This window comes from Chelonoidis abingdonii, chromosome 1 (genome assembly GCF_003597395.2).
Source record: "Chelonoidis abingdonii isolate Lonesome George chromosome 1, CheloAbing_2.0, whole genome shotgun sequence".
NCBI classification, from domain to species: Eukaryota; Metazoa; Chordata; order Testudines; family Testudinidae; genus Chelonoidis; species Chelonoidis abingdonii.
In genome coordinates, this window is record NC_133769.1 from 259,559,790 (window position 1) to 259,574,766 (window position 14,977).

General features: G+C 45.8%; 1 protein-coding gene and 1 long non-coding RNA gene across 5 annotated transcripts in view; one reads left to right on the top strand and one right to left on the bottom strand.

Moving 5' to 3' along the window:
* Window positions 1-16: 16 nt before the first annotated feature.
* Window positions 17-12,307, top strand: LOC116823350 (uncharacterized). Of its 3 annotated transcripts, none has more exons than XR_012654991.1 (3): window positions 17-31; window positions 11,022-11,136; window positions 11,981-12,307. It is a non-coding gene; the product is annotated as an uncharacterized LOC116823350 (long non-coding RNA). The 3 variants fall into 3 exon arrangements; XR_004373396.2 differs by lacking the exon at window positions 17-31 and adding an exon at window positions 42-122; XR_012654990.1 differs by lacking the exon at window positions 17-31 and having other exon boundaries at window positions 10,450-11,136.
* Window positions 8,899-14,977, bottom strand: part of CUL4A (cullin 4A) — an 87,178-nt gene continuing 81,099 nt past the window's right edge. For both annotated transcript variants that reach the window (XM_075061467.1, XM_075061468.1), the window contains one exon: window positions 8,899-10,419. In XM_075061467.1, coding sequence (XP_074917568.1) covers window positions 10,324-10,419 — 96 coding nt within the window. In that variant the 3' untranslated portion in view covers window positions 8,899-10,323. The remainder of the gene's footprint in view (window positions 10,420-14,977) is intronic.

The following is a 14,977-nucleotide window of genomic DNA, read 5'->3' on the forward strand; positions in this document are numbered from 1 at the left end:
CGAGAGGGGGCGGGGAGAATATCGCGAGAAGGTACGAGCTGGCGGGGAAGCTGCCCTTCCCCCGCCCCCTCGGTCTTGGCAGGTTTCCTACCCTGGCCGCGGACCTGCTCTGCACCCACGTGGTACAGTCCTCCATCTGCGCCATCCCGTGTTCTATAGTGCCCGGCCCCCCGCGACAGCGCGTGCCCTGAACTCTGCGCCTGCGCGTGGCTCCGTCTGTACAGCCGGAGTGACCCCTCCCCACTCCCATCAGAGAGGTGGCGGGAGCACAGCCTGGCGCGGGCCGGCCTGTCAGAGGGAGGGAGGAAGCAATTAAGCGCCTTGGTGGAGTCAGTTGAAACAATAGGGGCCACTGCCCAAGACAGAGCAGGGCACCTGCAAGGCTGGTCCGCAAGCCCCATGAGGGGGGCAGGTGGGTTTCACTGGGGGCCGCTTAGAAAGGCAGGGGCTGTGTGTGCAGCTGGGCAGCAGGGAGCTAAGAGTCAGTAAGAAAACTGCTTGGTTCGCAGCCGTGTTAGTCTGTATCAGCAAAACAAACAAGGAGTCCCTGTGGCACCTTAGAGCCTAGCAAATTTATTTGGGCATAAGCTTTCATGGGCTAGAACCGCTTCATTGGCTGCAGGGCATGGAAAATACAGTGGGAAGATATATACGCAACACATGAAAATATGGGCGTTGCCTTACCAAGTGGCGAGGAAGGTCAGTGTTAATGAGACAATTCAAGTAAAGTGGAAGTGGGCTATTCTCAAAAGTAGAATAGCAAGGGAAGAGCTCACTTTTGTGATGGTAATAAGGGCAATGTAATCAGCGTGGTCCATTTCAAACAGGTGACAGGAAGGTGAGAGTAACAGTAGGGGGAAATCACTATGGGGAAATTAGTTTCTGTAGTAACTCATCCACTACCAGTCTTTATGCAGGCCTAATTTGATGGTGTCCAGTTCACAAATTAATTCTGGTTCTGGAGTTTCACGTTGGAGTCTGTTTTTGAAGTTTTTTTTGTTGAAGAATTGCCACTTTTAAGTCTGTTATTCAGTGGCCAGGGAGATTGAAGTGTTCATTGGCTGCTTGTTAAGTATTGCACAACTTAAAATCCAGGGCATGGGGCATGCCCCTACCTGGGCACACTAAACTAACTGAACTAAACTACTTTAACTGTAGGTACTACTAACTATGAACTAAGAGTCCAAGAGGGAAGCTGCAGCCACGCAGTGGCAGAGCAGTTCAGATGACCTTTACTGGTAGCAAGAAGGAACTGAGGGTGGAGGGAGCATGCAGCACCCCTTATACTGCACCATAGAGGTACCACTCCAGGGGTTGCTTAGGGCACTCCCCTACAGGTACTGCTACGGTAAAAACTTTTGGCACTGGTGCATGTGGCGAGCACACACACCTCTTGTGGAATGCACATGAGCAATCACTCAAAGAACTAATATTTAACCGTAAGTTAAAGCCAGGGCCAGCTTTAGGCCTATTGCACCAATTTCCCTGAATCGGGCCCCGTGCCCAGTAAGAATCCCTTCCCTGGCTAGAGGCACCTTTTTAATATTTACTCACCTGGCGGCGCTCCGGGTCTTCAGCGGCACTTCAGCGATGGGTCCTTCAGTGCAGCCAAAGACCTGGAGCGAGTGAGGGACCAGCTGCCGAAGTGCCGCCGAAGACTCGGTGCACGGCCCAGTGAGTACAAGCCCCATGTGTTTTTTGTTGTTTTTTAAGTCATCCCTGCTGGGGCCCCATTGAAACTGTTTGAATTGGGCCCCGGACTTCCTAAAGCTGGCCCTGGTTAAAGCTGAAACTATCTGCCACTTCTTCAGCCAAAAATCTTCCTTAAGAGAAGGTTTGCATCAGCTTCCAAAACTCGGTAGAAACTTGAGGTTCATTTTAAGATTGATTCCACTTTATAAAAACAAAAGGACTGCATGTTGGAAACTATGGAAAATCACAACTTTTAACTGAGCCCCCTTTGTTCTGTCAGCCTTTCATTTTCCCTTCTAGCTTTACATTTAAAGACACAATATTTATACTTCACAGGTGGCCTATTAGAAATGTGAGCTGTAGAGCATTCATATTGTGTTTCATACATGTCTGATATCTCTGTGTTCCATCAACATAACCTTTGAAATTTCCATATAGTACCATAATTTAATCTCACATGATCTAGCTGTTTGGATATAGAGATACACTAACTCTTTGTACAACCCATGGAATCTTTGTATGCAGTGTTGTTATAACCATGTTGGTCCCAGGGATATTAGAAAGACAAGGTGGATGAGGTAGTACATTTTATTGGACCAACCTTTGTGAAAGCGCAAAAGCTTGTCTCTGTCACCGACAGATGTTGGTTCAATAAAAGAGATTACCTTGCCCACATGGAATCTTTGTGAACTATGGGAAATGTCTCAGTCTGATTTTGCCTAATCAGAAATTGTTAAAAGATAACCCTAATGAAGGTCAAGGCTACACAATCAGTGTATTATTAAAAGATATTGAAAGTTTCAATAGACACTGAAGATGACCATATAATGGATAGCTATGCTTCATAGTTCTAGGTTAAGGGAACCTAGTTGAGGTTGTTTGTGTGAAGTTAACTGCACTTTTGCATACTTTAAAAAAAAGGGAGAAGGGGTTATAGTTTAGGATTTATAAGATTTACAGATTCACAGCTACCCCTCTGATACTTAGGATTTATAGATTTTTCTAAAATTCATGTGTTTTGAAAAACTAGAAAATTCTATTAAGACTTCTTCAGATAACCCAGTACAGAAAAGCAGCAAAGTAGTGTTAGCCAGTGCATTTAGGTAATGTTTATATACACCACATGTATAGCTATTTATTATATAAATACCATATATGTGTCTGCTGGGTAACTATGCTAAGTTGTACACTGCATATTTTTGCTCATTTATGCTTAGGCATATATCCCATGAGGCCCTGAGAGACACATAGCTCAGCACTTGGCTTAAGCAAATACAAAAACTGTCAAAAGTTAGATATTTGAGCATTATGAAACAAAGGTACAATGTAGTACAAGGAAATAATGAAAGATTTATGAACGCTTTGTATTAGGGAGTATCTTCATAACATTTGGTATTTAATATTCAAACGAAAGATGGGAAAGTACAAGGAGGCATCAAAGACAAAGCTGGCTTGTTGAAGTTTAAGTGCTGTTACTTGTAAACAGCTATGCTATAAAAGATGGCCAGTTTAAAGGGGCATTTGGGAAGCACATTCTCTGTCTAAGATGAACTGAACATACTGCGAGACTTCAGTTCCCAGGAAGGATTGATGATGTATTAACTTTTTCATGCACTGTAGCGTGTTTTGTCTTTAGACAATAAATTTGGCTGAGCTTGGTTATGCAGTCTCTTGAATGTTCTTAATATCAAACTGCAAGTGTAGTCAATTTATTGGCTCTACCTTTTAGTCCATAAAAATGTGTTGTCATAAAGATAGCGAGATGCTGTAGCGGAAAAGAAGATATGGAGCACAGGACATTCAATCATGTCGTAATATGATTGTTTTTCCTGCCCAGCTTGGTTAAAGGATATTCTCTCGCTCATGCTTTAGAACTATTTGTTTTACCACTGAAATTCTGTTTTAGTAATATCTTGTATTATAAATCAGTATCTCAATACATTGTGGTAGGATTTTTCTGCTTCCAATACCCCAGACCTGAGAGTATTTACGTTTCATGGTGCAGAGAATGAAAGAGGGTGAGCACTACTGCCTGACCCTTCATCAGAGAGGTACATCACTTGGTCACTTTCCTCATCATGGGTGCCCCCACTAAATTACTCAGTCCTGGGAGAAACGTTTATGTCCTAAACTGCTTTTCTGTAGTCTTACTGGGGGCTTTTAGATAGGTGATGGATAGAGGTAGCATGCTTCAACATACCCTCTTCCTAGTACAGTAACTCCTCACTTAAAGTCACTCCAGTTAACTTGTTTCATTATGTTGCTGATCAATTAAGGAACATGCTCGTTTTAAAGTTGTGCAATGCTCCCTTCTAACGTTTGGGCCTGCTTTGTCCACTGTTTGCAGGAAGACCAGCCTGTTGCAACTAGCTGGTGGGGGCTTGGAACCAGGGTGGATCAGCAGCCCCCCGCTCCCTTAAGTTCCCTGTGCAGCAGCTGCCAGTAGGCTACCAATTGCAGCTATCCCTTTCCCCACTTCCATGTGCTGCTCCTGCTCTCTGCCTTGGAGCTGCTCCCCCAGCCTCCTGTTTGTGGGGTGGGGGTGGGGGGAGAAGAGGAGAGTTAAGTTGTCAGGTGTCCCTCGCCCCCTGTCTTCACCCCACTACCCACTTCTCCATATCGAGCGTGGGAACCTAAGGAATGGAAAGCCGGGGCACTTAAGAGTGGTAGCTTCTTAAAGGTGTCAGCGTGCATTTCATCTTCACACACAAGATGTGCGTCTGCCTGGGTACAACTACGGGGGGGGGGGGGGGTTTCGATTATGATACGCAACTTAGCTACGCAATAGCCCCTTATTCCATTATTCTTATGGGGAATTGGATTCGCTTAACATCATTTCACTTAAATGTGCATTTTTCAGGTATTAATACAATGTTAAGCGAGGAGTTAATGTAAGTGAAGTTACTCTTTCTCTCCCTCTCCACAACCCTCGCCAAGAATCCACTCTCAACCGCCTCCACCTCGGCAGATCATGGTATTACTTTTCATTGTTGGTTGGATCGTTATATTCTAGCGCGCATTGCAAGAAGCTAAACACTGTTGGTGATACTGCTGATCCTCATTGAAGTCCTAAGAGCACTTTTCTCTTATAGATATTAAGGATAGAATTCCCAGTTTTTAAAAAAGCATCTAAGACGACTTATCGTAGTGTTTGAATGTATTCTGCAGCAGAGGATATGGAGTTAAATGGGATTACTGTTTGTGCTAATTTAGACAATTTAATCATGGTGATCTATTACTTATCATGTTATATATCCTGACTACCTATGGTGAATAAAGATATTGTCTCTCTACTAGAGATGTGTTATCTGGTACCTACTAACAATACAGTATTATTGTACAATATTACCATACACACTATCAATAGTGGCCACAGATGTACCCTTCAGTCTCAGTCACTGCAACAAATCCTCATTGTGACTCGCAGCAAAGGCACCTGTGGCACGTTATAGATAACAGACGTTTTGGAGATGAGTTTCGTGGGTAATACCCATTTGTCAGGAGCTGCAGTGGAAATCTTTCAGGGGCAATATTATATGCCAGCAAGCTAGGTATGAGGTTAGTTCAGTCGGGAGGAGGAGGAAGAGGCCTGTTCTGAGTTGAGTGTGAAAACAAGGGAGGGAAAGTGGTTCTGTAATTGGCAGCCATTCACAGTTTTGTTAATCCTGAGGTGATGTATCAAATTACAATGAACTAAAGCTCACAGTTTCTCTTTATGAGTCTGGTCCTGAAGTTTTTTGCTGCAGGAGGCACACTTAAGGTCACTGCTATAGTGTGGCCAGGAGGTTGAAGTGCTCTCCTATAGGTTTTTGTATATATGCCATTCCTAATATCTGATTTGTGTCCATTTATCCTTTTCCTAGAGGACTGTCCATTTGGCTGAGTACTCAGCAGAAGGGGGCATTGCTGACATATGATGAGCGTATATTACATTGGTGGACGTGCAGTGAATGATACCGTGTGGTTGGCTATTTGGTTAGGTCCTGTGATGGGTTGCTAGTGTAGTATGTGGGCAGAAGTTGGCATCGAGGTTTGTGCGATGGGTTTTTTTCCTGAGGTCTAGAGTTACTATGGTGCGAATGTGTACTGTGAGATATGTTTCAGGTTGGCAAGGTTTCTGTGGGCGAGGACTGGCCTGCCCCCAAGCCGTGAAGTGTGGGATCATTGTCCAGATGGGTTGTGATCCATTGATGTGCGATGGGAGGGTTTTGTGGACTGTATGTATGGATGGAGTCTGTTGTTCTTTCTTGGGTTTGTCTTGCAGCAGAGGCTTTGGAGCCATCGTGCTTGAATGATCTGTTTCTTTCCTTTCCTCGTGCAGGTATTGCAGTTTTGACAATGCTTGTGGAGATTTTGTTGGTGTTGGTCTCTGTGGGGGTTAGAGCAGATGTGGTTGTACATTTGCTTGCTGTAGACAATGGATGGTGTGATGTGCCCGGGATGGAAGCTGGAGGCTGAGGTAGGCATCGCGTCGTAGGTTTTTGGTATAGGGTTGGTGGTATGTGACCATCATTATTTCACCATTCTCTAGAATGTGATCCCGTGTAAATTGGTCCAGGCTGGAGTTTGGTTAGTGGGGTGGAAGCTGTTGAAATGGTGTTAATTTTTCCGAGTATCCTTCCCATGGGTCCAGATGATGTGAGCGTCATCAGTGTGCATATGTAGGAAGGCGAGTGGATGAGACTGAGGAGCGTTGTTCGCTCGCCGTAAAATATTGGCATAATTGTGGCGGGCCTGCGATTGCCCATAGCGGTGCTCACTGATCTGGAGATAGTATTGTCATATAATTTGAAATAGTGTGTGAGGTAAAGACAGCTCCGGCAGCTAGTTTGTGCTGATGGCATCATCAGGTTACTGTGCTGAGCGTGTATTCCATCTGTGTGTGGGATGTTTGTGTAGAGGCCTCTACTCCATCGGTGGCTAGGATGGGTTTTCTGATCGCAGGTCCCAATGCATTGTGAGTTCCTCAGGAATCAGTAGTGTCAGCGAGATAGAGGGGTGCTGGTGATGGTTGAGTGAGTCTCCACATATCCAGACAGTCCTTCAGTGAGAGTGCAATGCTGAGTGATGGAGGTCCAGGATTTCGGTTTGTGGTCTTGGTAGTAGATGAAACCTGGTCGGGGCTCTAAGGTATGTTGATTTGTTCTGGTGTTAGTGTAGGAGTGTCTGAGTAGATGGTGCAGTTTTAAGTGTATCCTCAGTGAAATCGAGGAAGTGGCTGTAGAATCTGGTTTGAGAGTTGTCTGGCGGCTCCTTTTGGTAGTCAACCTGTTCATGATGAAACAGCGCCTCTTTATCAGCCTCTTTGATGATGATGTCAGGTGGTTTCTGAGGTGTGATGCATTGGTTCTGCACTAGGCAAGCGATGTTGTTTTCCACAATTTCTGCTGTGGGATGTAGCGGAGCATCAATAGTATAGGTCAGACTGTATTTCGACCCTCAGAGAACCATGTGGAGTTCTTCTTTTGTGCGTTGGGGGGGGCACACCGCACATAGTAACTCAGCTCAGGAACCATCCATGCAACCCTCAATGCAATCTGCCATATCTACACCAGCGACCCATCACAGGACTAACCAGATCAGCCACACATCCGGTTCATTCACCTGCACGTCACCAATGATATACGCCATCATATGTCAGCAATGCCCCTTGCTGTGTACATTAGCCAAATTACAGTCTCTATGGAAACATAAATGGACAGAATAGATATTAGGAATGGTATACAAACTGTAGGAGAGCACTTTAACTCCCTGGCCACACTATAGAGAGCTTAGGTAGCATCCTGACGCAAAAAAACTTCAGGACCAGCTTACAGAGAACTCTGAGCTTAGTTCATGTGCAAATTGACACATCAGCGCAGTAAACAAAACTGTGAATGTGCATTACAGACCATGTGTACCTCCTTGTTTTCATACTACTCGAACAGGGCTCTCTCTCTCCTGATTGACTAACCTCTTATCTCTAGCTTGCTAGCATATATATACTTGCCCCTTGGAAAAATTCCATGCATCTGACAAAGTGGGTATTCACCCACGAACGCTCATGCTCCAAAACGTTTGTTAGTCTACCAGGTGCCACAGGATTCTTTGCTGCTTTTACAGATCCAGACTAACACGGCTACCCCTCTGATACTTGACCTCATTGTGATGTAAACACGAGAAACTGTACTAAGATCATCTCATTTCACATAAACCACTAAACAGTACGACAACTTCGGTCACTAATGACTTGGATGCAAATGTATTAGTTTTAAAATGCTTAGCCATTTGTTTGGGCTGCAAAAATTCTAACAAAAAAGGATTCTAAAAAATCTTTTATTGCTATACAAGTGAGTAATTTGGCTAACAAATACCAGTCTCTTAGTAGGTTGTTTTTTTTAATTACATAGCTCAGAATTCTTGTCTGTCAATTACCTTGCTTCCACAGGGAGAGTCATTTCATTTGTTGATGAAAATATGTAACAGCATCAATTTTTGTTAACGATTTGTTTTTAATCAAACATTAGTCAAAGTTAGAAGAGTTTATTTTTTGGGTGGAGGGTAGGAAAGATAAGGGAGAGCAGTGGTTCTCAATCAAGGGCCCAGGGGCCCCTGGGAGAGGTGGGGGGTTGCAAGAAGGTTTCAGGTCTGCCAAGCCCGGCCAGCATTAGACTTGCTGGGGCCCAGGGCAGAAAGCTGAAGCTCCACTGCATGGGGCTGAAGTCTGGGGCCCTGAGCCTGTCACTCAGGGCAGAAACCAAAGCCTGAGCAATGTAACTTTGTGGGGGGAGAGGGGGATTGTGGTGTGGGGCCCCAGGCAATTGCTCTGCTTGGTACCCCCACTGCCAGCCCTGGCTTTTATATGCAGAAAAACAGTAGTTGTGACAAGGTGGGTGGTGGAGTTTTTATATGGGGGGGGCGTACTGGGGAGGGCTCAGAAAGAAAAAGGTTAAGAACCCCTGAGGTAGAGAGCATTGTTCAAATAGCAGAAATTACTGGATTACTGCCTATCATTCACAAATCCTTAGTCTGATGAAACCTCTGCCCCTGTTATACTTGTGTGTTTATCACATAAAGCTTTTTATTTAAAAAAAAAAACCCACAAACAGCAGTATGTTTTAGCAAACTGACTTTGGCTGGTTGTGATGTGAATAGGGAATACATCAATTAGTTAAAAGTTAGGTCTGTTAATTAATCTTCAATGACAGATTGAGATTAAGTGCCAAATTCACATAGTGGCTAAGAAATTAATATTTAATACATATCAATGAGATTTTATTTGATTTAACAAAAGATTTAAATATTGAAGCAAGTTAAAATATGTCTACATTAAATTACAATATTAAATAGCTTTTAAATACATTTGTTGTACTAAACATATGATAAGGGGTTTAGTTTCTAACACAGAGGAAAGGGAACAAAATTAATTCAAAGAATGCAATATAATTCATGAGACCAGATGACAGAATGAGGACTTTAATATAGAAACCAGAAGATGTCAACTTTTAGCAATGGATTCTTAAGAAGGGGTCATGGACTTATAATTTATGCACAAAAATCATATTACATAAATTTAGGAAGTTATTTTCAAGAACATATTGCTTAGTTAAATTCTCATTAGGCCATGATCAAAATTCCTTTGGTAGCTTTTAATCAGAATGAAACACCATTATGCAAATCCTGTAAAATAAAACAGACTTGTAAATATTACCACCAAAAAGTATCTTTCTTATAGTTACAATTATCTAACAGATCTACATGTCCTTCATTCTTTAATTCAAATCAACTTACATATATACAATATGTAACAGGGAACTCACAAAATCCATAAATCTATGCTTTCACAACATCGAGACTGTAACGCCTTTGAAATCTCTTCTCTTCTTGTATTGAGTGCACTGTACAGTAATTATCCTATATTCGTCTCTAAAGACAAAACTAAATTATACTGAAGTTTTACATAAACAGTGATACAAATCACGTGCCCTAGAGCAAAATATTCCACAAATGAATACCTTAGCTAATAATCTGACAGCTCACTACAGACATTTTAATTCAGTTGTCCTCTTGGCACTTTAAAGATTTGACTTCAAAACCTGATTTATCCAAACCAGACTGAAGTTTAAAACTATTTTGAAAGAAACTAAACAAACATGAATATAACAGTATCATGGTGCATAATTTCAAAAATTCACTGAGTGTTTGTACATAAGGGTTAATTAATTAAAAGAGGTTTTAAAAGATACCCGAGTGATTTTTGTAGCTAAAGAATGCAGCATTAAGGGTCTTTATGGATGTGCAGTCATGAACACATACATAAATAAGCCAGAAAAACAGAGTATTTTTTTACCTTCTCTTCCAACTTCAAAAGTTAATTTTAAACAAAGTAGAACAAACATATCTTGAACTCAAAAGAACAAATGGAAGAACTAAAAACTAAAAAACGTGCCATTTAAAAATCACTAAAGAGTCTTGACAAGGATGATCCAAGAAACATTTCCTTTCTGTCTCATCCACACCAGTGCATGCAAACTGGTTGAATAGTATACATCAACTTGAGATCTGCTAAAAGTAAAGTCTGGAAACAGCACAGGTATTCAAAGTCCTGAATACATTATTCTGGTGTTTTCTTAGGAAAAAAAGTTCTCTCCATTATGCAACATAGTGGTATTGATTGGGGTTGTCTTTGTCTCTCTCCATATAGTCTCTATCTATGAGAGATTCAATTCTTTTTTTCAAGTCTCCAGGCTATAAGAAAAGATCAAATTGGTATTAAGTAATATAAATGAAATATAAAAAGAACTTTTTAATTTTCAATCCTACTAATAAAATGAGGACAGTAATCTTTATTTTAAAAATTGTATAACAAAATACGTCAAATTAAAAATGCATTTCTAAATATATATATAAAATCCTGATAAAACCTGCTGACTTTTCCCCCCCTCATTGTTAAAGAAAACGTATTTTAACATTTTAATCTCTGATTTTGATTCAACCATTAAATCCTACACTATTTACTTATTTTTCTCGTTTTTTAGAAGGATAGGAAAGAATAGAAAAATTAATGAAAAAGACCTCTTCTGTAACTGGTGTTCTTCGAGATGTGTTGCTCATGTCCATTCCATATTAGGAACCTGGCATGGTGGACAACATATGTACTTGTGTCCCAGCAGGCCCAGACAAACCCTGGCCGTGGCCTGGGGGAACATGGAGACTCCCATGCAGAGGTCCACCAATGCTTGGAACCTCTCCTGCGGCAGAAATGCTCTGGCACAGGTGGAGTAGAGCACTGCGCCGATCAACTCTATTCTCTGCACTGGAACTAACATCGACTTTTTGTCGTTTACCAGCAGGCCCCGGATCGGTATGCGGCCTGCAGCACCACAACATCCCTTTTGACCTGGACTGACCTTTGACCAGCCAGTCGTCGAGGTACGGATAGATCTGGATACCCCGACGCCTGGGGTAAGCTGCTACCACTGACATACATTTGGTAAAACACCCTTGGTGCTGTCACTAGGCCAAAGGGAGGACTGCAAATTGGTAGTGGTCCAATCCCAACATGAAGCGTAGAAAGCGTCTGTGTCCTTGGAAGATTACTATATGAAAGTATGTCAAGTCGAGGGCAGCATACCAGTCTCCTGGATCCAGGGAGGGGATGGAGGAGGCTAGAGAGACCATGCGGAACCTCAACTTTAGGTATTTGTTGAGGTCTCGTAAGTCCAGGATGGGGCGTAGACCACCTCTGGCTTTTGGGATTAAGTAGTACTGGGAATAGAACCCCTTATTCCTGTTCTCACAGAGAACCTCTTCCACCACACCCAGCTGCAGGAAACCTTCTACCTCTTGTGCGAGGAAACTCTTGTGAGGGAGTCCCTAAAGAGGGACGGTGAAGGGGGGTGGGGGTAGACAGTAACTGTAGGCTATAACCTCACGCCACTGTACTGAGGACCCAGCAGTCCGAGGTTATGGTGGTCCATGCCAGGAGGAAAAAAGAAAGGCAGTTGGAGAAAGGCGGGAAAGATAGATTTGGGGTATAGTCTCGTAGGTTGCCTTTGAGTGCACCCTAAAAATACCCGCTTGCTCCCCTGCTTATTGTGGGTCAAGCCTGATTAGGCGGAGAGAGGGAGTGGGTGGCTCGGCTGGCATTTGTAGCCCCTGCTCTTTTTGTGGGATGGCTCCTGCCATGAGCTGGCTGTGGTTTGAACCACTTACGGACTGGACCAGGGACATAAAACCCTACAGTTTTTAGGGTAGTACGGGAGTCCTTGAGCCCATGCAGCTTACTATCTGTTTGTTCCGCAAACAGGGCCTGCCGTCGAAGGGAAGGTCCAGCATTCACGGCTGAACTTCTGTCGACAGACCCGAGAGGAGCAGCCAGGATGCCCTCAGCCTCGAGATGGCCGAGGCCATGGTGTGAGCCACAGAGTCAGCCGCATCTGAAGCTGCATGGAGGGCCACCCTGGTGCCCTCCTTGAGGATCACCCAGAATTCCTTCTTGGACCCTTCGGGAAGCAAAACCTCGAACTTGGCCATTGCCTGCCACATGTTGTAATCACAGCGGCCAAGGAGGGCTTGGTGGCTGGCCATTCTCAACTAAAGGCTGGAAGATGAATAAATCTTTCACCAAAACAGATCCAGTCTCTTCGAGTCTTTATTTTTAGGCATAGGACCAGGTTGCCGCTGCCTCTCTCTTTGATTAACAGCCTCAACTACAAGAGACTTTGGGCCTGGGAGGGTGCAGAGATACTCCTGGCCTTTAGCTGGCACAACGTATTTACATTCAGTCCTTTTCGAAACGGGGGGCAGGGAAGAGGGGGTTTGCCACAGAGCATTAATAATATGTGATTCATGCAGGGGCAGGTGCCGTGGAGCAGAAGATGTAGTAGTTCCTCTTCAGTAGTTCCTTATGTGCCTTGGCATCATCTTGTGGAACTGGGTGAAGGGTACCTATGATGGCTTCGTCCAGCAACAATGAAGATGACGACAACATTGCTTGATGGTCCAGCCGGCTGTTTCCCTGTCTGCTCATGGGCCTGGGAAGTTCTGTCTTCTGGGGCCTCCACCTCTGGTCCTGTTGGTATCCAGGAAGTGGGCAGGCAAAGCCCACCCACTGCTAAAGGACCTCCCCCCAGCCTAAGGGGAGGATCCACAGGTCTGTGATACCAAATAATTGCATGGGACAACCAATGAAAAAAACAGGATCAGGGGTGAGGTCATAGGGCTAAATGAAGGGAACCTGATGGGGATACCGAGCAGAGAACCCCAGACAGCACCCACTGCTCCTCTAAGGTGTCAAGGGAGCCAGCGGATGCTGCCCAGAGGAACTCTGCCCAGATGCATGAACGGATGGAGGAGCGGAAATAGGCCCCACAGTCACAGGAAATCCCGTCAGCCCACCTCCTATCCCTGGTTATGTAGATGGCTAGTTTGGCCAGGGCCAAGAGGAGGTTGAGAAGGAGAGCCCACAACTTTGTGGGGCCAAAGATGGGGAGTGCATAGATAAACAGGTGAGGAGAAAAGTGCAACCAAAAACGCAAGAAGAGATCCAAGAGGAGCCAGAACAGGAGCTGCAATCTGGCGCACTCTAAATAAATGTGCGCCAGGGTCTCCTTCATGCCACAAAAGGGGCAGGTGTTGGGGACAGGGGTAAACTGCGCCAAGTACAAGCCCATCCTCACAGCCCCGTGAAGGAGCTGCCAACTGACATCCCCGGGGGCCATCGAGACCAGGGCAGAGTATAAGCTGGCCCACCGGGGCTTCTCACCCTCGAGAGGTGGCAGGAGGTCCCGTCACTTCGTATTGGGGCGGGACGCGAGAGTGAGTAGTGAAAAGTGTGGAGCACGAGCGTGTACAGATGTTCCCTCGGCGCAGTCTGGAACAGAACCGGCTGCAGATTGTGCAGCTGGCTCGCAGTGAAACGGCGGGGGGGCCCGATAAAAAGGTCCATGGGGCCTGGGATGGAGGGTGGGTGGGGCATGCCCTCTCGCAGGACCCGGTCGAGGTAGGCCCGAGCAGTGGGCAGTAAAGCAGCCTTCACCTCCTGAAGTACGCGCTGGAGATACGAGGTCTGGACAGCCCCATGCGCTGAGCGAGCGTCAGGGGATCCAGCCAGTCTCCCCGGTTGTAGTCCCTCTGGTGACAGGCAGGATGATGAGGCCGATGGCCTATCTGAGGACCCCACCACTGAGGGGACTGTCTGTGAGCGCTGGGAAAATCCCCACGGGTTCCAGGGGTACCAGGCCACTGCCGGCCACTGGCTTTGGGCCCATGGGGTTGGTTGCCGTGCCAATGACGTGGATGGTACCGCCAGTGTTTGTCCCGTTATCAAGGACTCCTGCTCAGTTCTGCAGCTGAAGGTGGAGTGTGCACTGGCATGTGACCATGCTCGAGTGGTCCGGCATTCCTTCTTCATGCAGTGCCAGCCGCCTCAACATTGACCTGACTGACTGAGTCCCTCATGTGGGAACTCAGGGACTGTTCGCACTCGGTGTCAGTAAACAGGTGATCTATGCCTCACGCTGCTCAACCAGTGTTGGGACGTGGAACAGGACCGGGAGCTGGAGTGGGCCAATTGCCGGGAGGTTCTCCCCAACTGCAGGGATCCGTGTGTCAGCAACTGGCATGGGTGGGTTGGTGACCAGTGGCTGCGTTCAAACGATGGTTCATGTGACCAGTGCCGAGGCCTTGGGGACATGAAAGGCTGGTCTCTTGCCAGGGGGCACATGCCTTGGTAGGTCTGCACCACGTTACCGGTGAGCCACACCTCGAATCCCGCTGTCAGCGCCCAGGATCTGGAGACCAAAAAGGGCTTTGTTGAGCTTGCCTCTTTGCCTCTGAGACATGACAGATCAGAGCACGCAAGTGCTGGCAGGAGGTCCCCCACGATGGGGAGCGGTGTCGCTGAGGTGCGGACACACGGTAAGGTCCCAAGACAGGTTTACCCTTTGACTGAGGTACCACCGAAGCCAATGTGGGCAGCACTGGTAGCGACAGGATCTCCTGTGCTGCCTTCAGGGCCTCTGGTGTTGACGGAACATCTAGATGACGGAGGCCCTCGTCATCGTCTGGGGTGGCAGGCACAGAGTGGGATGAGCTGGACCGCTGAACTTGAGCTGGGGCCCGACTCCCTGACAGAGGTGTTGAGCCACTCAGCACGAGTCTTGGCTCTCCTCCAGCCCTGTCCTTTTCCTTACAGAAAGCGCGGAGGGTGGTATGGGGTGTGGGGGGAGCGCAGGGATCTTCCCCTTGTGGTTCTCTTCAGCTTCTTGATCAGAGCCAGGGAGGGGGATCAGTGCTGGATCAA